Source organism: Hippopotamus amphibius, chromosome 6, assembly GCF_030028045.1.
Source record: "Hippopotamus amphibius kiboko isolate mHipAmp2 chromosome 6, mHipAmp2.hap2, whole genome shotgun sequence".
Lineage (NCBI taxonomy): Eukaryota > Metazoa > Chordata > Mammalia > Artiodactyla > Hippopotamidae > Hippopotamus > Hippopotamus amphibius.
In genome coordinates this window covers 70,132,701-70,156,707 of record NC_080191.1, presented here as the reverse complement: position 1 = coordinate 70,156,707, position 24,007 = coordinate 70,132,701, and the positions used below count along the sequence as shown (strand labels likewise).

The 24,007-nt window shown below is 34.8% G+C and overlaps 1 protein-coding gene across 7 annotated transcripts in view; it reads left to right on the top strand.

The window, feature by feature from the left end:
- Positions 1 to 19,248, top strand: part of IBTK (inhibitor of Bruton tyrosine kinase) — a 99,016-nt gene extending 79,768 nt beyond the window's left edge. For all 7 annotated transcript variants that reach the window (XM_057738054.1, XM_057738053.1, XM_057738052.1 and 4 more), the window contains 4 exons: positions 5,779 to 5,928; positions 16,545 to 16,616; positions 17,027 to 17,159; positions 17,946 to 19,248. In XM_057738054.1, the coding sequence (XP_057594037.1) occupies positions 5,779 to 5,928; positions 16,545 to 16,616; positions 17,027 to 17,159; positions 17,946 to 18,077 (487 nt within the window). In that variant the 3' untranslated portion in view covers positions 18,078 to 19,248. The remainder of the gene's footprint in view (positions 1 to 5,778; positions 5,929 to 16,544; positions 16,617 to 17,026; positions 17,160 to 17,945) is intronic.
- Positions 19,249 to 24,007: the final 4,759 nt, after the last annotated feature.

The following is a 24,007-nucleotide window of genomic DNA, read 5'->3' as shown; positions in this document are numbered from 1 at the left end:
CTGTGAAAATTGTGGATAGTAACAGACTTACATAGCATTTCTATGTATCAGGTACTGTTAAAGTATTTTACCATCAGTTATTGATCCTCATAACAACCATTATAAGGAAGGAGGTGGTATTAGTATCTCCGTGTTATTGATGAGGAAACTGAAGCTCAGAGGTTAAGTATCTCCCCAAGGTATGTGACAGAGCCAAGATTTGAACCCACACAGTTAACAGCAGAGCCTGTGTGCCTGACTCTGGCTACTACCCTGCAAATTTTCTTTTCACATTTGTAATTTCAGTAAAACATTGATTGTTAAATAAAAAAGATTCTAATACGATAAAAATATGAGCATGAAATCTTTGGAAGCTGAATTAATCTGCAAAGGTGATTTTTAATTTGTTTACTGTGTTTTGATGGATATTATAAAGTGCATTCCACTCAACTAATTCTCAAAGTACTACACCTGTGTTGAGTGTGATTCATTTTGTGTGTTTTTAATTATTTAGATCAACTTAATTTTTATTTCCTCTGTACTATCCATGTAAATTACTCTTTATTGAAACGTAATGTATACACTTAGAAGTGCAGTTACCATAAGTGTATAGGTTGTTTTATTTTCACAAACGGAACACATCTTGTGCAATCAGCATAGTAGATGTCCCCTCCCCCCATCCACTCTCCTGACTTCTATTTCCATAGAGTAATTTCTTCTTTTTTTACATGCACACACACACAGAATCATTATTGTTTCTAGCTTCTTTTGCTCAACATTATATTTATGAAATTCATTCATATTTTGATGAGTACTGTTTAATAGTCCATTGTGTAAATATACCATAATTTATTTTACTCATTCAATTCTTGCTTGGCATTTTAGTAGCTTTGTTGTTTTATCAATAATACTATTAGGGTTAGTGCTGCTGTAGATATTCTAGTTCATGTCTTTGTTGAACATATTTGCATTTGTTGGATATATAAGTAGGAATAAAATTACCAGGCTGTAGGATATGCACATATTCATTTTTAGTAGATACCACTAAACACTATCACCAGCAGTATGGGAGTTGCCCTTACTCCCCTTCCTTTCCATAAGAAATTATTTTAGTCATTAATAAGGAGTGCAGTGGATTTCATTGTGTAGTCTGTGTATTTTGAAATAACCTTACCAAGGTATAAGCAGTAAAATGCACTAATTTCAAGTTATATGTGGGAGTTTTGACAAATATATACACCTGTGTAATCACCACTCCAGTAAAGGAAAACAAATTATTTCCATCATGCCAGTACCTTTTCTCAATCAATCCCCAGCCTCCACCCATGCCCCAGGTTACCATTGATGAAATTTCTTTCACTATAACTTAGTTTTTGCCTGCTCTGGAATGTCTTATAAATGGCATATAGGTACAGTATGCTCTCTTTTGTGTCTGGCTTCTGTCATTCAACATAAAGTTTTGGAGCTTCATCCGTGTTGTTGCATGTATCAGTAACTTCTTCCTTATTGTTGAGAAATACTGGGTTGTTTCCAGTTTATTTTTATGAAAAAAAGTTCTTATTTATGTAAAAGTCTTATGTTATTATTTCTTTTGAGTACATCCTTAGGATTGGAATTGCTGGATCATATATTAAGTGAATGTTTGACTTCATAAGAAAAGTACCAGCCAGTTTTCCAAAATGGTCATGAAATTGGACGTTCCTGCTAGTAGCATATGAGTTCCCATTATTCCGTATCCTTTCCAACACTTTGTATATTTAATCTTTTTAATTTTAGTTCTTCTAGTAAGTGTGATTTATTTTGCATTTTTCAGGGGCTTCTTGGCTATTTTCATATCTTTGAAATGTCTTTTCAGATCTTTTTTATTGGTCTATTTTCTTAATATAGAATTCTGAGAGAGTATATTCTGGAAATAAGGCCTTAGTTGGATTTGTGTTTTGCAGATATTTTCTCCCACTTTAATTTTGGCTTTTCATTTCTTAATAACATTGTCTTTGGAGGAGCAGAAGTTTTTAATTTTGGTAAAACCCATTGCATCCATTTTTTTGTCTTCATTGAAAGTTTGGGCTTTTTATGTCTTTGACTAAGGTTACAGAAATTCTCTGTTTTGATCTAGATGTTTCCTAAATTTAGTTTGTAATTGGGTTTGTGATTAAGTTTGTTTTTACATGTGGGTAAGGTAGAGGTCAAGGCTTTTGTATATTCTTTTTTCCCCTCATACAGATCTAGTTGTTTCAGCACAATTTGATGAAAAGATTGTCCTTGCTCCATTTTATTACTGGGCAGTTTTGCTGGAAATCAGTTGACGATGTATGTGTGGGTCTAACTCTGAACTCTACTCAGTTCCATTTGACCTACATGTATGTGCTTATGCCCATACTAGACTGACTTGTTGATGATAGCTTATATAAGTATTGAAATCAGATAGTATATTTTCTCTGATTTTGTTCTTTTTATTCAAAATTATTTTTTCTACTTTCATTTTTGACCGTGTTCATAGAAATCTTCGATTTGGCTTGGCCAAAAAAAAAAAAGCCTACTGGGATTTGTTGGGTGTTTTTTGATACTTTTTAAAAAAAATTTTTATTTTTTTTATTGGCTGCGTTGGGTCTTTGTTGCTGTGTGCGTGCCCTCTCTAGTTGTGGTGAGAGGGGGCTACTCTTTGCTGTGGTGTGCAGGTTTCTCATTGCAGTGGCCTCTCTTGTGGAGCATGGGCTCCAAGCACACGGGCCTAAGTAGTTGTGGCACATAGGCTCAGTAGTTGCGCCTCGTGGACTCTAGAACACAGGCTCAGTAGTTGTGGCTCACAGGCTTAGTTGCTCTGCAGCATGTGGGATCTTCCTGGACCAGGGCTTGAACCCGTGTCCCCTGCATTGGCAGGTGGATTCTTAACCACTGTGCTGCCAGGAAAGTCCTGTTGGGTGTTACTTTGAATCTGTAGATGAATTGAAGATTGACAGGTTATCAATATTGGGTCACTGAGTCTCCTAAGAATGAACATGTGGTGTCCTTTAGATTCTCTTTAAATTCTCTCGTCAGTCTTTTATGGTTTTCAGTGTATGTTATTGTGTCCATCCATGTTTTGTTAAATGTATCCCTACGTATTTAATTTTTTTGATGCATCCATTGACTGGCTCATAGAACTTTTCCATGGGATTCTTCTCCTTTATCCTGTTAATGTGATGAATTATATTGATTGATTTTTTTGAGTATTAGAACAACCTTGCGTTACTGGAATAAAGCCCACTTGGTCATTGTTTATTGCCTTTTAAGTAAATTGCTGAGCCATTACCATTATCCCAGAAAATTGTCTTCAAAAAGTGCTCTTTAGTCCTTGCCCTCCTCTCACCCCAGTGTCAACCATTGTTGTAGTTTTTCTTTTTTGACTATAGATGACTTTCTAGAAGTTTATGTAAATAGAATGAAACATAATATACTTTTTTTCTGTCTGGCTTCTTTCAGCATGTTTTTCAGATTTATTTGGATTGTGTATATGAATAGTTTATTCCTTTTTATTACTAAGTAGTATTCCAAGGTATGACTATACCATAATTTGAATTTACTCCTGTTGGTGAACACCTGGACTCTTTCTAGTTTTTGGCTGTTAAGAATAAAGCTGCTCTGAACATTCTTGTTTAGTCCTCTTGGTAGACATATATTTTAACTTCTCTTGGCTAAATGCTAGGGAGTAGAATTGCTAGATTTTACAGAAAATACATGTTTACTTTTTAAAAGAAAACCTGCCAGATCTTTTCCACAGCATTTGTATCATTTTATCCTCCTATGAAAATATATGAGAGTGTTGGTTGTTTCACACCCTTGCCAACATTTGGTATTGTCAATTAATTTTACCTGTTTGGGTGGGTGTGTAGTGGTTTCTCATTGTGGTTTTAATTTGTGTTTCCCTGAAGAGTAATGAACACTTTTTCATGTGCTTATTGGCCAATTAACATCTCTTCCTCTATGAAGTGTCTATTCAGATCCTTTTTGCATGCCTTTTGAAATTGCCTTGTCTTTTATATTTGTTTTTTTATTTTTTAATTCTAGGATTTCTTTTTAGAGTCTGGATAGAAGTCCTTTGTCAGATGTATGTTTTACAAATATTTTCTCTATTTTCTTAATGATATCTTCTGGTGAGCAGAAGTTTTTAATTTGATTAAGTCTGTCATTTCTTGAATTGGTGGTTATTGCTGTTTATGTCCTAAGAAACCTTTACTTACCACCAAGTTAGTCTTCTGTTTTCTTCCAGGATATTTAGCTTTTATGTTAAGTCTATAATTCATCTTGAAATAATTTGGGGTATGGTGTGAAATAAAGGGAAAGGTTTTTTTTTCTTCTATAAACCATTTGTTTATTATAGAGAACATTTTTCCCACTAGGTTGCTTTGGCAATTACATTATAGAAAGTAAAATGATTATCTACTCAGAGAACTACTGAGTTCTCTATAATCTGTTCCGTTGATATGTTAATCCTTATGTCAGTACCACACTGTCTTGATTACTGTAACTTGTTTTATATTTGAATCTTTCAGTTCTGTATTTTTTTTTTAACACAACTTTGGCTAATCTAGGTTTTTTTTATTCCCATGTAAATTATAGAATCAATTTGTAATTTCTACAATGAAAGGCTGCTGGGATTAATTCAGTTTTTAAAATAGGTATAGGTCTATATAGAATTTCTATTTTATTTTTTGTTATCTTTGATAAATTGTTTTCTCGGGATATGTTCATTTCATGTAAATTATCAGAATTATTTGCATAGTTATTTATAATATTTCTTTATTGTCCTTTATTATCTTGTGGCTTTGTAACAAATTATCCCTAAAGAGTAGCTTAAAACAACCAGTGTTCATTGTCTTACAGTTCCTTTAGGTCAGGAATCTGTTATGGCTTAGCTTGGTTAGTGCCTTTTTAAAATGTGATGAAGGGGAGGAAAAACCTTTTCTCCCCCCCGCCCCCCTTCATCACATTAAAGGTATTGTTCCTCTTTTGGCCTTTATTGTTTCTAATAATAAGCTAGGTGAATAATAAGCTAGGTGTTTTCATACTGTGTTGGATTTCTGTGGCTGCTTTCAAGATTTCATTTTTGATCACTGGTTTTTTAGCAGTTTGTCCACTATGTGTAAGTATGGTTTCTTTGTGTTTCTCTTCTTTGAGGTTGGCTAAAATTCTTGACCTTTAAATTTATGTATTTCACCATATTTGCAGAATGGCCATTGTTTCTTCAGATATTTTTATCTGCCATGTCTCTTATCCTTCTGGGTTTCCAGTTACAGTTATTGTAGACCTTTTGATATTATCCCTTAAGTCACCATAGCTGACTTAAAAATTTTATTTAATCTTTTCTTCTCTCTGTTCTTTAGATTCAGAAAATTTTGATTTATTTTCAAGTTTAGACTCTTTTCCAGTCTTGCTGTTACATCCCTGCAGTGAATTTTGTTTTTGAATATTAAAGTTTTTTAATTTTTTTGTTCTTTTTCATAATTTCTTTCCTCTGCTGAGCTTATTTATCCTGACCATGTTTTTTGTTGTTACTTGAGGCATAGTTATAATAGCTGTTTTTAATAACATTGCTAATTTCAACATCTGGGTTATCACCAGCGTTGGTCTCCATTGTTTTTTCTTATCACACAGTTTTGATTAGACTGCAATTGACAGCAAGAATCCAACATCACATTGAAAACTGTAATTATATCGTTATAAAATTTTTGGTGTACATTCTCTCCATTGTCCCCTTGTTACTTACAGCAACAGCCTTTAAAAAAAGAATGTTTTTACATGATTTCTTGTCTTTTGCAGGGCATCTTCTCTACATTCAATTTCATCCAAGTCATTCCGGGATTTCTTAGTAGAAGAAAAAAAATCTGTTACTGTCCAAAGCTCAGGAGATCAAGTCAAAAAAGTTTGTTTTAAAGGAATTGAAAGTTCCCAGGCTCCAAAAGTTGTAAGGTAATAAACATTTTCCTACCTTAAAATGTGCTATGGTGGTTCTACATTCTGAAATAATCTTTAAAAATTTATGAGGAAGATTTTTATACATTCTTATACATTCAAAATTAACATTTATTTTTTAAAGATATATAATTGGTTTAAAATAAACTGTATATATTTAAAGTATACAGTTTGAAGTTTGGCATATGTATAAACCTCATGAAACCATCACCACCAGCTATTTAAGTCAGTGAATATAACCATCATTCTCAGAAGTTTCTTCATGCATATCAGTGGCATCATTTAGCATGTGCTTTTTTTTAACCTTTTACTTAGCATACATTTTGAGATTCATCCAAGTGATGTGTCTCAGTAGTCCATTTCATTTTATTGCTGAGAAGTATTTCTTTTATAAAACCACCTATTTGCACCTGTTGAGCAACTTGGGTATTTCCAGCTTTCTCTCTAGCTATTTTTGATACTGATTTTAAATACACTGGACTTTATAATATGAAATATCTTTTTTAAATGCCTACATGAAAATCTAAACACAGTTTAATAGGGGTATTTTAAAAAATAGTCTCCCCACCATGATACATAAATTCTCTTAATTATTATTCAAAAGGGAACAAACATTCTTGGGCCATTAGATAGATAGGCCAATGTTGGAAGAAAAAACTGTTTCAAGTTGGTTGACTAAATGGAGTTTTTTTTTCTTATTTCTGGTAATATGACATCTCCCAAATAATATACTCCCTAGAGTGTTTTAGACAACACAAAAATGTAATTTAAAATGTTAGTTGTGACCAGATTAATGATTTTGTTTTTCATAAACAGTTTTTCACTGTCAAACCTTTTTCCCCCCTCCCTAAACCCTTTTTTAAAATCAAATCTTATGTCCAATTATGATATATCAAACAGGTGCAATTTAAGACATTTTAATGTTGACAAATATTTATTAGCTGCTCCGTATCAAACATTACACTAGGTACTAGAGTTACAGTGGTGAACAAAACTAACATAGCCCCTGCTCATATAGAACTTAGTCCAAAAGAGAAGAGCAACCTTATTATACAAATGATTAAGTCTACCAGGCATTATGAAGAGGAGGTTTATCAGCCTCAACATTCATTTCTCATTTTGTTTTGTCTAATATTTATTTCAGTTAGGATTTTCTTAGGTCATTATAAATGATTTAAAAAAATCAACTTGGCATTCCATGTCCAAATTACACTCAAGTGCTACCTGTACACATATACACACTTATACATATATATTAATTTCATAATTACATAATTATAATTTAAAAGTGTTCTAAAATAGTCATTATGTATACATACCTCATGAGGGTTTTCTATTCAAATTTTTAATTAGAAAAAAAATTTTTTTAATTGGTTATCATCCTCTGTAACGACCCTAGATCTATTACAGTATTTTTTAAAAAATGAAATGTTTTCTTCTGTCAAAAGACAAAAGTTATATGATGAGTGATGTCCTGTAGACCATGCTTTTAAATAGAATGACATGTAACTCCTTTATTTTCCTACTTCAAGATACACACATCTGCCTTTATTTGTATTCATCTTACCCTCCTTTCTTGTTTTGCAGTAGAAAAGTTATCCTTCCCATCTAAGGGTAGGATTTGTACCTGTACTTGTATCTTAACCCCTTTGCATTTCTGAAGGCTTAAACTATTAATTATCCCTTTTTTCTTATGGATGATCAGTGTTTTCCTTTTAAATAGATTCTTCCCATCAGTTCCCCTCCCCCCAGTTTTCTGCCAAAGTAGGTAAGCTCATTTATTAAACGGAGTGGAACACATAACTGAAAGATATGCTGAGTGTTAATGGTGTTATGCAAATATACAACAAACTTTTCTTATCGGAAATATTTCAGGAACCATATTGCCGTAATTACACTCAAAAGGAAATTACAAAAAAATTTAAATTTTCAGTATCTTAAAATTAGGAATTAGACAAGGAGCTTTACTACTTCATTGTTGACGGAAAGAAATGTATTTTTTTTAAAAATCAAACCTGTGTCTTAGAGCAGGCATGACTTGATATCTCATCTTCATTGTGGAAGGATAATTTCCCTGCATATAAAATTCTATCTGTATTTGAATATGTTTAGGTCTCTCACATGTAGAATGGGTCGGGTAGTCAATCCCTCACTCAACCCCCTACACTTCTAGCAATTGTCCTGTTGTTACCAATTCCCTGCTTCCTTCATAGCCAGATTTCTCAAAAGAGCAGTCAGCGCCCACTCACTTTTTAATCCATTCTGGCTTCCAATCCTGTTACTAAACTGAAACAGTTCAGGCTAAGTTCAGCAGTGACCTCCATATTGCCAACACCGTGACTTTTTTACACGACCTGAAGTTCACTTATAGGTCGTCTTCTCATTTCACTTATATTCTTTCTGTGCTGATATTTCATGAACTTCTATGCTCAGTTATCAGCTATACACTAAAGACTCAAAGTTAAATTGCCTGTCCACATCTGTCCTCTGAGCTTCAGACTTAGTTCTCCATCTGCCTTCTTGATATCACTGTCTTATTTTGGTGTTCAGAAATACTTTAAGCTTTATGTCCAAAATCAAACTTAACGTTTTCCTCATAGCCTTCTCAGAAAACCAGAATCAAACAAAAACACAGACAAAACGTAAAACCAGCCTATTTTTCTTGATTTCTCTTCCTTGGTAAATGTCATTTGCAAGTCTTTGACATGTCTGTCTTCCTTAGCAGTTTCCAGTCTGTCAGCAGGATGTGCAAGTTTTATCTCTTAAATATTTCTCAAATCTGTGTATTAAACTTTATCTCCACTTCCATCACCCTCATTCAGACTATGGATCCTTCACCTGGGCCATCTGAGTAAGCCTCCTAACTGGTCTTGCTGTAGCCTTTCTTCCTTCTCTTCAACATATGGAGCTTGCGTGTGTGTTAAATGCAAACCTTACCTCGTAGGATAAAAGCTAGAGTTCTTATGTAGCCTTCAAAGCCCACGTAGCCTAGCTCCTGCCAGCCTCTTTAGCTTTATCTTTTAATATGATGGCTGTATTTTAGCCACCTTGGCCTGCTCTTAGTTTCTCAGATGCCAGTTACTTCTTCCCACTTACCTACCCTTTGAATAGTTGACTCTCTTCCAATCTCTGTTCAGTCATCATCTTTGAAGAAGTCTGACTTCCCTGACTGGGTCGCTTTCCTGTTATATGTCTTCATAGCACTTCTCACTCATCACACTTACCATAGTTAGAGTAGTGCCCCCGTATCTGTGGTTTTCCTTTTCGTGGTTCTAGTTACCTGCTGTCAACTGTAATCTGAAAATATTAAATGGATATTCCAGAAGTAAACAATTTTTAAGTTTTAAATTGTGCACTGTTTTGAGTAGTGTGATGAAATCCCTCGCCATCCTGCTCCATCTTACCTGGGGGTGAATCATCCCTTTGTCCAGCGTATCCTGTCCATTAGTCACCATCCCAGTTATCAGATCGATTGTCGGGCTGTCACAGTGCTTGTGTTGAAGTAACCTTTATTTTAAATAATGGCCCCAAAGCACAAGAGTAGTGATGTTGACATTTCACATATGCTAAAGGGAAGCCATAAAGTGCTTCCTTGAAGTGAAAAAATGGAAAGTTCTTGACCTAATAAGGAGAGAAAAAAAATGTATCCTTAGGTTGCTAAGATCTGTGATACAAATGAATCTTCTATCCATGACATTATGAAGAAGGAAAAAGAAATTCATGCTAGTTTTGGTGTTATATCTCAGAATGCATAAATTTCAGCCACAGTGCATAAGTTTTTTCAAAAAAATTAACGGTTGCATTGGGTCTTCATTGCTGTACGTGGGCTTTCTCTAGTTGCAGCGAGTTGGGGCTACTCTTTGTTGCAGTGGTCAGACTTATTTTGGTGGCTTCTCTTGTTGCCGAGCACAGGCTTTAGGTGCGAGGGCTTCAGTAGTTGTGGCTCACGGGCTCTAGAGCACAGGCTGAGTAGTTGTAGTACACAGGCTTAGTTGCTCCGTGGCATGTGTGATCTTCCCGGACCAAGGCTTGAACCCATGTCCCCTGCATTGGCAGGCTGATGCTTAACCACTCACCACCAGGGAAGTCCCCATAAGTTCTTAGTTAAGATAGAAAAGGCATTATATTTGTACAAAATATTTTGAAAGAGCAAGAGACCACATTCATGTAACTTTTATTACAATATATTGTTATAATTGTTCTATTTTATTATTGTAACTTTCTTACTGTGGCTAATTTATAAATTAAACTTTATCATAGGTATGTATGTGTAGGAAAAAACATGGTATTTATAGGATTCAGTACTATATGCAGTTTCAGGCATCCACTAGGGGGCTTAGAATGTATTCCTGTGGATAAGGGGGAACTACTATAAACATTATTGGTGTGATTCTTTAATGCTTTCGAATACAAGTATTTTAATGTCTATATATTCAGCTGTATGTTCAGTGAGAGCAAGGAAGATTGATTTTTGCTCATCGCTAATTAGAATGTTTCTTAGCATGTCATAGATCTGAGCACTTGGTCAATGAAGGGAAGAATAAATGAAACAAAACTGTAGCTCTGTTTCAGGTACCACTTGCTTTTAATGTGATGAGTTATATTGTATGCCTTAGATGTATGTTAAGGTATGAATGTTAAGATTGTTTTTGTAATATTTTTACATTTTAAATATTGAATGCATTTTTTAAAAATTTCTTATTTTCTTTGGATAAGTATTTTTGTCATGGACCTTTTAAAATATTAAGGGTGTGTGGTTTCATAGTTCATCGCTAGGGTGTGCTATAACATCAAGCTCTTAATTGTGGAAAGTGGTGTGTGCTGTTACACTGCTTTGAAAATTTTAGTTAAAGGAGCGTATGATAGTATGCTGTCCATAGCTTGGGTGTTTGGCAAGTGGAAGTTAATGTTAAATAGCTGTTTGTTATCATCTGTTCACTGCGAAATAAGACAGCTTGGGTTTCACTTTTAATTTCATCATGGAAAATATTATCATGAGAGCTTTTTTTAAGGAAATAATAAAACATAACAGATAAAGTAAAATATTTATTAACTCACCAAATTATGGGATACTTGATATACATACAGTATTCTGCTGTCCTCTCTTGGGTATATATAAAAGTATAATACAAAGGCCCAGCCTTAAATATGTTTGAAATCTATTTGGTAAGTCTAAATATGCACACCAGGAAGTTAACTGATAGAACAAGAATAAAATTACAGTGTAATGTAATAGTGTTAAAGAAGTCACAAAGCAGTATATGACTAAGTGCTGTATGCGTGGTTCAGAGAAGGAAAAATGACATAGAGTTGTCTGGGAAAAAAAGACTTGAGTATTAATTCATGAACACTTTTCCTATTCAGTAGCAAATATCGATCATTATATTTATGGCTGTATGAATAGTATTAGAAAAATATTGATCCATTTCGTTGCTACAGGCTTTTGAACATAGGATGGGATTTTTAAGAAAAGAGAAAGGGCAGTATGAACAGAGGAAATAGAGGGAATTAAAGCAGGAAGACAGGAATGCTTGTGATTCTTTAGGGAATCGGTGGCAGGGATGGAGGGCTCATCTCAGGAAATTCTACAAATAATATATTCTTGTTTTAATTGTAGAAAATGTGATTTTTTTTTCTCCCACAAGGCTAGGGAACTAAAAGAATGGCAGTGTTACTGATGTGAAGAGGGATTAATGCAGTTTCTGTTTGTTTATTGTTACTTCTGTGTTCTTTTTCATTTTAATATGTTTTATTTCATTTTTCCTTTCACTCAAACACCCCCTTATATAATTCTAGGCAGAAAATGTGTTCTCATGTTTCTAATTAGTGAGAAAAACTATGTATGAGATGAAATCATTATATCAGCTCTAATTTTTTATAAAATCTTTGTAACTGGCATAATACAAAATTCTTTTAAAAAAGTCAACTATGTGAGCAAAAAATAGTTTTTCTCCTAAAGTCTAAACTTGGCAATATTCTTCAGTTTGAACAAAAATCTTTGAAAGATTTTAGCCAGCCCTTTTATGCTTTTATTTTCAGAAAATTTTATACAGATTATCTATTGGGATGCCTGTTTATGTGTTGCAAATACCTAAGGCTTAATAATGCTGTTATTTATTATCGGAAAGATTAGACTGTTTTTATATTTGTTTAGTCATAGCTGTTTTATTTAGCAATTTTGCTTCTAAGATGAAATTTTGACAGACTTATAGCTGTTTGAGTAAATTTATGATTAATGAGATTATCCATTGGAAGATCATTAATGGAAAGAATTCTAACATCTTATGAAACAGATTTGAGTTGAGTCTAATGCTTACAGCAGCCTTCTGTGAACCTTTCTGAGAACAGTAATGTCTATCATATAGGTTTGTTACAAGGCTTATATCAGATAATTTATATGAAAGTACTTTATAAAATATAGGATGTTACATAAAGTTGTTACACTTAAGCTCTGATTATTTGGCTTTGATTTAACGAAGGCTATACAAGATACTTTAGTCCTTATATTCAGTTTTGTATGCCAGTGACATCACTTTCAAAGGGCTTATAGTTGCTGCTTCTTACTTATTAAAAAATAATTGGTTCTACATTATTTTTGCATTTTTTTGAAAGTGTCAAAACACTTTAGCTGATCTGTAGACACCAGGATGATTTTTGAGCACCAGGTAAGTCACTCTCTGTTTTATATACTACGTTATAATTTATTATCCTAGAAGGCCTCTAATCTCCAGCCTTGACTGACTTAAGGACCTTTCAGGGAACTTTAACCAAGGGGATTTGCATTTAGCCTGTCCAAGGTCTATTCCATCAGAATGTACTATTTTCACCTTTTTTTTTTTTTTTTACAAGTCATTTCAGTTTAGATTCTCATCATCTTCTAACAAGTTTATCCCAACAGCTGTCTAGTTCATCTCCTTGGCTTCATTTTTCTTTTGGATGGAAGTCTTCTTTTACTTCATCCTGGAGACTTCTCTTATTTTTTTGGCTGTCATATCCAGATTTCAAGTCATAGAACTTCATTAAAACTAAGAACCTAATAACTGCCTATTTTCATTTCATTTTGTATTTCAGTACCTAATTCTGGAAGGAAAAAGTTATTAGAAATTCAAAAGAGTAAGGAATTTTTTTAAAGAAAAACTCTTTTATTCTGTCCCATATTTAAAATCCTTTGGCTTTATGCTTCAGTTGTTTATTCTCTAATTACTTTTTTTTATGAACAGCTACGTTCCAGGTGTTCTGCTGGACACTGAAATATAAAGATGAAAGAAACAGAGTCCTGTACCTTGAGAGACTAGTCTAGCAGTTAAGACAGATGTGTGTGAAGTTCTATAATAGTAATTGAAGTGCTCTAAAAGCAGAGAAAAGGTGATTTGAACCAATCCTTAAAGAATGAGAAGAATTTGTAATGGACTGTACTCTAGACTTCAGTATATGGAAAATATACTGTATTCTGAGTGAAAAAGGCCTGGATTTGAGTTTTGTCTTTGCCATTTACCCAATTTGAGAATCCTGCAAATTATTGAATATTCTTTGAGTGTTAGTTTCCTAATCAGTATAACAGAAATAATACATGCTTTCTTCACAGTACAAACATTAAATGAGATAATGTATATGAAAATACTCTCAGTAAATCTGTTTGCCCACATGCACATCAGGTTTAAACATTTTACTTCTTAGTGTATTTGTACTCTGACCCTATTGTTTCATTTTAACTTTATTTCCCTCCTAATTTCTTAACCCTGTCATTCAGTTTATGGAAGAGAACAACCTACCTTTACTTAAGCCAACAAATCTTTTACATTCCATGTAGTTGTACGACCAAAACCCTATCTCAGTGCCACTCTCCTCAGCTTTAATGTCATTTCCTCAGTGAAGCCAACAGGGTATACTCTCCTCCATATTATGTTATTTTCTCCTGTGAATCCGTAGTACTTGGTACCTATTGGCATAAATATCAATTATATACTCTCATATTGCTTTGTCGTTACTTAAATACCTTTTTAAAATCTCTAAATAGAGTTTTTTGGATGGAGGGGCCTGAGTTTTATTCAGCCTGATTTTCAGTACCCATAGTGCTGACACATGCCCAGTAAATGTGATAAATGAATCAGGAAGTCAGTATTTTAGGCCCTGTTTGTTCACTTTGTTTGACTTCCTGTTGTTAAACCCAGCTAGACCTAAATTTGCTTACTGCAGAAAGAGGGCATTGGTTCAAGCTAAGTAATTTCTAGGTATCTTTCTAAGCCTAATATTCTCTATAGTTCCTTTGTTAATTTCTCTCTTTACAAGAAAGACTCTTACCCCCTCATTCTATAGCACTTTTATTGTCTTCTCCATGAGGCCTTTGCAAATGACCAGATCTTTTTTGTTTTTATAGTCAGTCAGTAGACATTTGTTTTCTTAAATTCTTTTCTGTTGTATTATGTCATTTTATGTTGTTTCCTCATCTAATTTGTGAGTTCTTAGAAGGCAGACTGTGTCTTAAATTTCTGTCCTATCAGCCACATGCAAATCAATGAAGTTAGAACACACCCTCTCACCATACACAAAAATAAACTCAAAATGGCTTAAAGACTTAAATATAATGCATGACACCATAAAACTCCTGGAAGAGATCATAGGCAAAACATTCTCTGACATAAATCGTACCAGTGTTTTCTTAGGGCAGTTTCCCAAGGCAATAGAAATAAAAACAAAAATAAACAAATGGGACCTAATCAAACTTACAAGCTTTTGCACAGCATAAGAAACCATCAACAAAACGAAAAGACAACCTATGGAACAGGAGAAAATATTCGCAAACTATGCGACTGACAAGGCCTTAATTTTCAAAATATACAAACCGCTCATACCACTCAACAACAAAACAAACAACCCTATCCAAAAATGGGCAGAAGACCTAAATAGACATTTCTCCAAAGAAGACATACAGATGGTCAATAGGCATATGAAAATATGCTCAACACTGCTAATTATTAGAGAAATGCAAATCAGAACTACAATGAGGTACCACCTCACACCGGTCAGAATAGCCATCATTAAATAGTCTACAGATAACAAATGCTGGAGAGGATGTGGAAAAAAAGGGAATCCTTCTATACTGCTGGTGGGAATGTAAGTTGGTGCACCCATTGTGGAAAACAGTATGGAGCTTCCTCAGAAAACTAAAAATAGAATTACTGTATGATCCAGCAATCCTACTCCTGGGCATATATATGGACAAAGCTATAATTGAAAAAGATACACGCATGCCTATGTCAACAGCAGCACTATTCACAATAGCCAAGACATGGAAGCAACTTAAATGTCCATCTGCAGACGAATGGATAAAGAAAATGTGGTACATATATCCAATTGAATACTACTCAGCCATAAAAAAGAATGAAATAATGCCACTTAAAACAACATGGGTGGACCTAGAGATTATCATACTAAGTAAATCAGAGAAAGACAAATATATGATATCACGTATATGTGGAATCTAAAATATGACACAAATGAACCTATCTGCGAAAGAGAAACAGAATCACAGACGTAGAGAACAGACTGTTGGTTGCCAAGGGTGAGGGGGTTGGGGGAAGGATGGAGTGCGAGGTTGGGTTAGCAGATGTAAACTTTTATATATAGAATGGATAAATAATAAGGTCCTACTGTATAGCACAGAGAACTATATTCAATATCCTATGATAAACCATAATGGAAAAGAATATTTTAAAAAAAGAGTGTGTATATATGTATATCTGTATCTATATCTATATATAAAACTGAATCACTGCTGTATGGCAGTAATTAACACATTGTAAATCAACTATACCTCAGTAAAAAAAAAAACCTGTCCTATCTATAATCCCTAGAGTATCGAAGTATTTATTATATTTTTCTTGCTCACAAAATTTAGACTATATATTATAGTCACAAAAATTGGCTGCTTATTATCTTGTTTCTATATATTTTGAAACTGCTAATTTGCCACTTTTATTCATATAATGTTATTAATGTAAAACATTCTTCACAGAGTTGTCTGTATTTCCTAATGTGTGTTTGATTACAATGAATTGGCTATGAGTATTAGAAAAAACAGCCTTTTTTTTTTTTTGGAGTATAGTTTATTTACAGTGTTTTGTTAGTTTCAGGTGTACAGCAGAGTGTATCAGTTATACATATATCCACTCTTTTTTAGATTCTTTTCCCATATAGGCCATTGCAGAGTATTGAGTAGAGTTCCCGGTGCTGTACAGTAGGTCCTTGTTAATTTTTTTATATATATATATATATAGTGTGTATATGTCAGTCCCAATCTTCCAATTTATCCCTCCCCTATCTCCTTTACCCCCGGTAACCATAAGTTTGTTTTCTACATCTGTGACTGTTTCTGAAAAACAGACCATTTCTTGCAAGATCTTTTCCCATGGTATTTCATACACAAGATTTTATAACTGCCTATAGATTTTTCTGTTGTTGTTTACTTAGAGTTTTAAAGGTAAGTCTGATTGCTTATATTAATTTGTCTTCTGAGTCAGGGCCTTGTAATTCCTCCTCTGTATTTCTATTAATAAGCAATTTTACAAATGTTCTACAAGCTTTAATATCTCATTTTGGCATTTGTTTTGCAGATGTTCTACTCATGGTTCCCCAAGACCAGAAGGCAACCATATTTCAGATGTACCACTTCTAGACAGTCCCAAGTAAGGTTAATTGATTAGCTTTGGGACCTCAAAGCCAGACCACTATTTAGCACTGAGAGAGAATATTAAGAAATTGGGAGTAGTATGATATCGAATAGAATGTATTATCTGAATACTCTCTGTCCCACAGTTTGAGTTACCTTTCTGTTTAGTTATATTGCTTTGTTCCATTCCACTTTTTGGTGTTTCCAAAGTTTTCTCTACAGCACAGATCCAAATAAAATATTAGTTCTCCTTGTTTCTTTTTCTCACCTTGTCATTCTGTAAGTTGAATACAAAAGCTTCCAGGTCCCCTTATGTTATAGGTCATGAGGAAAAAAATATAACACTGTTAAAGAGTATTTCAGAGGAGATTTTGTGTGCAAAAATTTGGCAAGGTGAATGAAAACTCATTATTCCTGTTCTTTCAGTCCCTGGCTGTCTTCTTCACTGACTGCTCCTTCCGTGGCAGCCCCAGTCACTTTCGCATCTATTGTAGAAGAAGAGCTACAGCAGGAAGCAGCTCTTATCAGAAGTCGAGAAAAACCCTTGGCTTTGATTCAGGTAAATAACATGCGTATTTTGGTTTAATTTAGGGTAAGAACTATACTACATTTCATTCTTAGGTCTTAAGAAAATTCTGTGTGTTTGCTTTGCTACAGAGGTGCGTGTATTTATCATATTAAAATGTAAATAAAATATAAAAACTGAAGCATTCAGCAAGTAGTAATTGAAGGTATTCAGGATAATTAATTTAGAACTAATAAATTGTGCTAAAACTAATTTTTTTTAGCACTGGTGATGCTTTGGACTGTTTAGTTTTTGAAAGTGACCAGTAGAGAACTTGGCATTATCTAGCTCTACACCTGCCCTTTGTATCAGTAAGAGTTCTTAGGTTGTAAGGCACAGACACAGAGTCAGGCTAACTTAAGAGAACTTATTTGAGAGATAGGAAGATTCCACAGACTTAGCTGAAAACCAGAGCTAGGCTTAGGAAACAGATAAGACTCATAGATGTCCTAAAGAGCTTAAAAAGCTAGATGACTTGTACAATAACAGAAAGCATCTCACAGGATGAGCAATTGGAATGAATGGATTCCAACAGCTGTCTTCAGTTTCTTTTTCCTTTTGTTCAGGATTAAAATCAAGGGAAGGTGGGTATCTGATTATTCTAGCTCGGACTTCAACCGTTCTGCTTGCCAAGGGGATAGCAGGATACTTATTCCGGCATATTGTATGCATAGAAAGTGGTAGGTCCACAAAAGGAAATTGGAAAGCTCATGGAGTCCTGCTTAGTTTATAATTGAGAGAGTAAAGGAAGTTTTCTTTTTTTTCCTTTCCTCCTTTCAGATTGAGGAGTGTGCGATACAAGATTTATTAGTTTTCTATGAAGCATTTGGCAACCCTGATGAGTTTGTCATTGTTGAAAGGACACCGCAGGGACCGCTGGCAGTACCTATGTGGAATAAGCATGGATGCTAGTTCACCATGGAGTTGAGATACAATGTTCATAAATTGTGATTGTTATAAATAAATGCTATGGAAAAAGAGTTCTTACAAATTTGGTAACATCATTCTAGGTAGAATAAGAAAGGATCTAATTTCTTTACTGAATTTGAAGCATATAATGTTGGTATCATTAAAAAGAAATTCCTCAGAATTGTGATTTTAATAACCTTTTATGTAAAAATGTGTGAGAGGAAAAACTTACTAGATTAAATAGAACTATTTCTTCTGAATAGTCTTAAAGGGAAAACATGAGTGATTGAAGTGTAAAATTTGAGTGATGCATTGAAAATAACTTTCCATGTGAGAATTTGGGATAAATAATTTAGAAGATTTTTGCCAAATACTTTTTTTTTTTTTTTTTTTAGTGTGACATTGATGAGCTTAAAGTAGGAGCATCAGCCATTACTTCTGCTCCATTAATGGCCCAAGTTTTGTGTTTGCTATAGTAGTTACGCTTCCATTCTTGTGTCTTTTTTCATCAGGCTTTGAACGTTCTGGCCTGATTTTTAAAGCTTGAGCTGTTGAATGCTATGTTATTTTGGTTTGAACAGCACATTCTCCATTTTGCATTGAACTGTGGAGTATGGTGGAAAGGAAATAAGAATATATTCTGAACAGCTTAGTCTAAGATAATAATAGTTCCTTATAAGATTTGGAGTCACTGTGGGAGTTGTTTTTGGATGGGGAGAAGAGACCTTATAAAAGCCTAATTGTGAGAGAATCAATGTCTGAAAGTGTTAAAATTTTCTAAAATAAATGCTTATTGATACATATAGGAATTGAACAGTTTGGAAGAAGGTTGGTTCACTGTTACCTTTACAATGTTACATAATCAGAAATTCTCTGAGCCTGGGTTACATGAATAGACAAACATTGTTTGTTTTCTTTTCAGTATGCCGTTTGGGTTGTTTTTGAGTGGTTAAATTTTTAACAAACAAATGTTAAATCTATGCTCCAGCACCTAGACAAATTGGGATGGTTAATGTTTCTGGGAAATAATAAGCCTAGGGGAACATGCAGGCAAATCACTGCTGTAATTAGGTTGATGAAAATATGGCTGAAATTAACTCAACACTTGAGCTTTAGCTGCACCCAAAGCAGCAAACTTGTAAGCAAATGTGCAATAAAAAATAATCTTGATCCATTTCACTGTTAATGTGTTTGATATTTTATACTATATTGACATCTGTTATAGGAGGAATTAATGATTCCTCCTAATATCATATATTGTGGCCAGTATTTGTTGAAGTTGATACTGTATCCATTCCTTAACTACTTAAAAAAGGGCAGTTTCCTAAAATGCACCTGTCAAAAATGTTATATTCTGTATGTTTGAGTGAATTGAGAAGCAATGAATTTTATAATGTTTTATTGATGTTGCTGTAAAGAGATTTTCTGAAATGATTATTTCATTTGAAACTTTGATCCTTCCATGCATCTCGGCATCTTTAAAGATGCCACGAAATGAAGATTTTTGTGGTGTACTCTGTGCTGCCTGGGAAGCACCCTAAGGGCCTTTGGTGAATGGGATGTGAAGGAGGAGCCAGAGTTGACCAAGTCTGTGGAATGTTAGGTCTTTATAAACCTCATTCAGAGCAGTTGCACTTTATGACCTGTTTTATATAGTGGGGTATTATATCAAACATCATTTGGCAGGGCAGGGGGAGCTCTTTTGCTAGTAAAATGAAAGGTAAGCACTGCTATAAACAATTTGTAAATGATTACTTGAAGATAGCAACCTGATACACTATGACTAGAAAGCCCAGGAAAGTGACAGGTTTTTCCCTAACATTATTCTGCCTACAATAATTAATTCATCTTTAATCTCATGACTTCAAGAAAGTCTTAAGATTCTAGAAATGGGCAATTTAAGGGATCAGTGGGATGAAGAGGTTTTTAAGGATTGACCAGAACAATTATAGAACTCCTTAGCCTGGAAAGGTGTTGACTGGATTGGGAATTGGGGTTGGGGTAGAGGTGTCAGAGCAGAATATGCTTGAAATTAACGTCATATTTGTTGACAAAATACTAGGACAGGGTCCCCAGCCGGTCCACAGCCTGTTAGGAACCAGGAGGTGAGTGGCACGCCAGCGAGCGAAACTTCATCTGCCCCTCCCATCACTCACATTACTGCCTGAACCATCCCCCCAATAACTTGCATTACTGCCTGAATCCCTCCCCCACAATGGAAGAATTATCTTCCATGACAGTGGTCTGTGGTGCCAAAAAGACTGGGGACTGCTGTACTAGGATTCAGGACTTCTTGTAAAGTTCTAAAGAGGTGGCTTTTAAAATAAGCTGAAGACAGGAGTTAAGAATCCATCTACCAGTGCAGGGGACACAGTCGATCCTTGCTTCGGGAAGATCCCACATGCTGCAGAGCAACTAAGCCCGTGTGCCACAACTCCTAAAGCCCGCACACTTAGAGCCCGTGCTCCGCAACAAGAGAAGCCACTGCACTGAGAAGCCCACGCACCACAACGAAGAGCAGCCCCCACTTGCCACAACTAGAGAAAGCCTGCGTGCAATGAAGACCCAACACAGCCATAAATAAATAAATAAGTAAATAAATAAGTAAATAAAAATTGAAGACAATCTTTATATAGAAACAGTCAATTAATATCTAGGTTGTTTCTATAACTCTTTTGGAGCCTGGGATATATTTTTTAGTTCATGATAGCTGATTCATAAAATTTTAGATCTGAAGAAGCCTTATAAATTAACCCTGTATATTCTCTTTATTGTATAAATTGAAGAGCACGAACTCCAGAGAAAGCGACCAATGAGAAAGAAATATGTCTTTTCAGCCTGGTCTGCCTGCACCAGACTGCCTCTTACAAGTTACTAATTGTCTATAGCCATTTAGCCAAGACTAAGAAAATATTAAAGAGCACTTAGTAAAAATAAATACAACCCAGAAGCTTCCAGAATTACCAATTTAAGAGCTGTTTTCAGAAGGAACTACAGCAACCTCCCACCAAGGAATCAGGGACAAGTGATCCAAGATACTCATGGTAATGTTCATGTATATCTTTTTTTCCTTGAGGTGATAATCATGTAAGATGCCAAAACAACCTGGTCCTTTCTACACACATGACCATCAAACTATATCTTAGACCATATATATATTTCGTTTTCTTATATGTCTCTATTTGGCTGCTTGGCTATTTGTGTCAACACTGAATTCTTACCTTCCCCAAATTCTGGTCTTTTTTTTTTCCTTACCTTTTAATCTGTCATTCTCCTAAGTCATTAAGGGTAAACTTTTGGATTCTTTGTCTCTTTCCCTATTTTGCCCCGTTTATTGTCAAACTTTCAGTTCTGTCACTGCAATATTTTTTATCTAATTTTTTTCATTTCATTCTCATTACTACTACTTTGTTTTATGTCGTCTTTCTGACAGTTCTCAAACTTTTTGATGTCAGGATCCCTTTATACTGATTAAAATTATTGAGGATTCAAAGAGCTTTCATTTATATTGATTACATGTATATCATATATAACACAAATCAGAACAAACTTTAAAAATTTAACTCATTTAAAGATTATAAACCAACACAGGATAACATAAATAACTTTTTTTTTTATGTATAGCCCATTCATATTTATTGTTTTTGTTTTTTTTTTAAGAACTTTCATTGAGATACAGTTAACAGACAAAAAACAGCATATATTTAGAGTATACAGTTTGGTATCCCAATCTCCCAATTCATCCCCCACTTTCCCCACTTGGTGTCCATGTGTTTGTTCTCTATTATCTGTGTGTCTGTTTCTGCCTTGCATTTCCTCTTTCATGGTTGTTAGCATCTGCCTTATGTATTGAGGTGCTCCTATATTGGGTGCATATATATTTGTAATTGTTATCGCCTCTTCTTGGAAGGATCCCTCGATCTTCATGTAATGTCCTTTCTTGTCTCTTGTAACATTTTTTATTTTCAAGTCTATTTTATCTGATATGACTATTGCTACTCCGGCTTTGATTTTCATTTGCATGGAATATCTTTTTCCATCCCCCTGCTTTCCATGTGTATTTGTCCCTAGGTCTGAAGTGGGTCTCTTCTAGACAGCATATATATGGGTCTTCTTTTTGTATCCATTCAGCCAGTCTGTGTCTTTTGGTTGGTATATTTAGTCTGTTTACATTCAAGGTAATTATCGATATGTATGTTCCTAGTACCATTTTCTTAATTGTTCTGTTTTTGTTTCTGTAGGTCCTTCTCTTATGTTTCCTGCTTAGAGAAGTTCGTTTAGCATTTGTTGTAGGTCTGGTTTGGTGGTGCTGAATTCTCTTAGCTGTTGCTTGTCTGTAAAGCTTTTGATTTCTCCATCGAATCTGAATGAGATCCTTGCTGGGTAGAGTACTCTTGGTGGTAGGTTCTTCCCTTTCATCACTTGAACTATATCATGCCACTCCCTTCTGGCTTGCACAGTTTTTGCTGAGAAATCAGCTGTTAACTTTATGGGAGTTCCCTTGTATGTTATTTGTTGTTTTTCCTTTGTTGCTTTTAATAACATTTCTCTGTCTTTAATTTTTGTCAGTTTGGCCACTATATGTCTTGGCGTCTTTCTCCTTGGGTTTATCCTGCCTGGGACTCTCTGTGCTTCCTGGACTTGGGTAGCTATTTCCTTTCCCATGTTAGGGAAGTTTTCAACTAGAATCTCTTCCAAGATTTTCTTGGGTCCTTTCTCTCTCTCTTTTCCTTCTGGGACCCCTATAATGCGAATGTTGGCACTTTTTTTTTTTTTTAAATTTTATTTATTTATTATTTTTGGGGGGGTACACCAAGTTCAATCATGTTTTTATACACATATCCCCATATTCCCTCCCTCCCTTGACTCCCCCCCCACCCTCCCCGTCCCAGTCCTCTAAGGCATCTTCCATCCTCAAGTTGAACTCCCTTTGTTATACAACAACTTCCCACTGGCTATCTGTTTTACAGTTGGTAGTATATATATGTCTGTGCTACTCTCTCGCTTCGTCTCAGCTTCCCCTTCACCCCCCCCCCCGCCCCCCCAAACCTCGAGTTCTCCAGTCCATTCTCTGCACCTGCTTCCTTGTTCTTGTCACTGAGTTCATCAGTACCATTTTTAGATTCCATATATGTGAGTTAGCATACAATATTTGTCTTTCTCTTTCTGACTTACTTCACTCTGTATGACAGACTAGGTCTATCCACCTCATGACATATAGCTCCATCTCATTCCTTTTTATAGCTGAGTAATATTCCATTGTACATATATGCCACATCTTCTGTATCCGTTCGTTTGTTGATGGGCATTTCAGTTGCTTCCATGTCCTGGCTATTGTAAAGAGTGCTGCAATAAACATTATGGTACAAGTTTCCTTTGGGATTATGGTTTTCTTTGGGTATATGCCCAGGAGTGGGATTACTGGATCATATGGTAGTTCTATTTGTAGTTTTTTAAGGAACCTCCAAATTGTTTTCCATAGTGGCTGTACCAACTTACATTCCCACCAACAGTGCAGGAGAGTTCCCTTTTCTCCACACCCTCTCCAACATTTGTTGTTTCCAGACTTTGTGATGATGGCTATTCTGATGGGTGTGAGGTGATACCTCATTGTGGCTTTGACTTGCATTTCTGTGATGATGAGTGATGTTGAGCATCTTTTCATGTGTTTGTTGGCCATCTGTATGTCTTCTTTGGAGAAATGTCTATTTAGGTCTTCTGCCCATGTGTGGATTGGGTTATTTGCTTTTTTGGTATTAAGCTGCATGAGCTGCTTGTATATTTTGGAGGTTAATTCTTTGTCCATTGTTTCATAGGCAACTATTTTTTCCCATTCTGAGGGTTGCCTTTTAGTCTTGTTTATGGTTTCTTTCGCTGTGCAAAAGCTTTTAAGTTTCATAAGGTCCCATTTGTTTATTCTTGATTTTATTTCC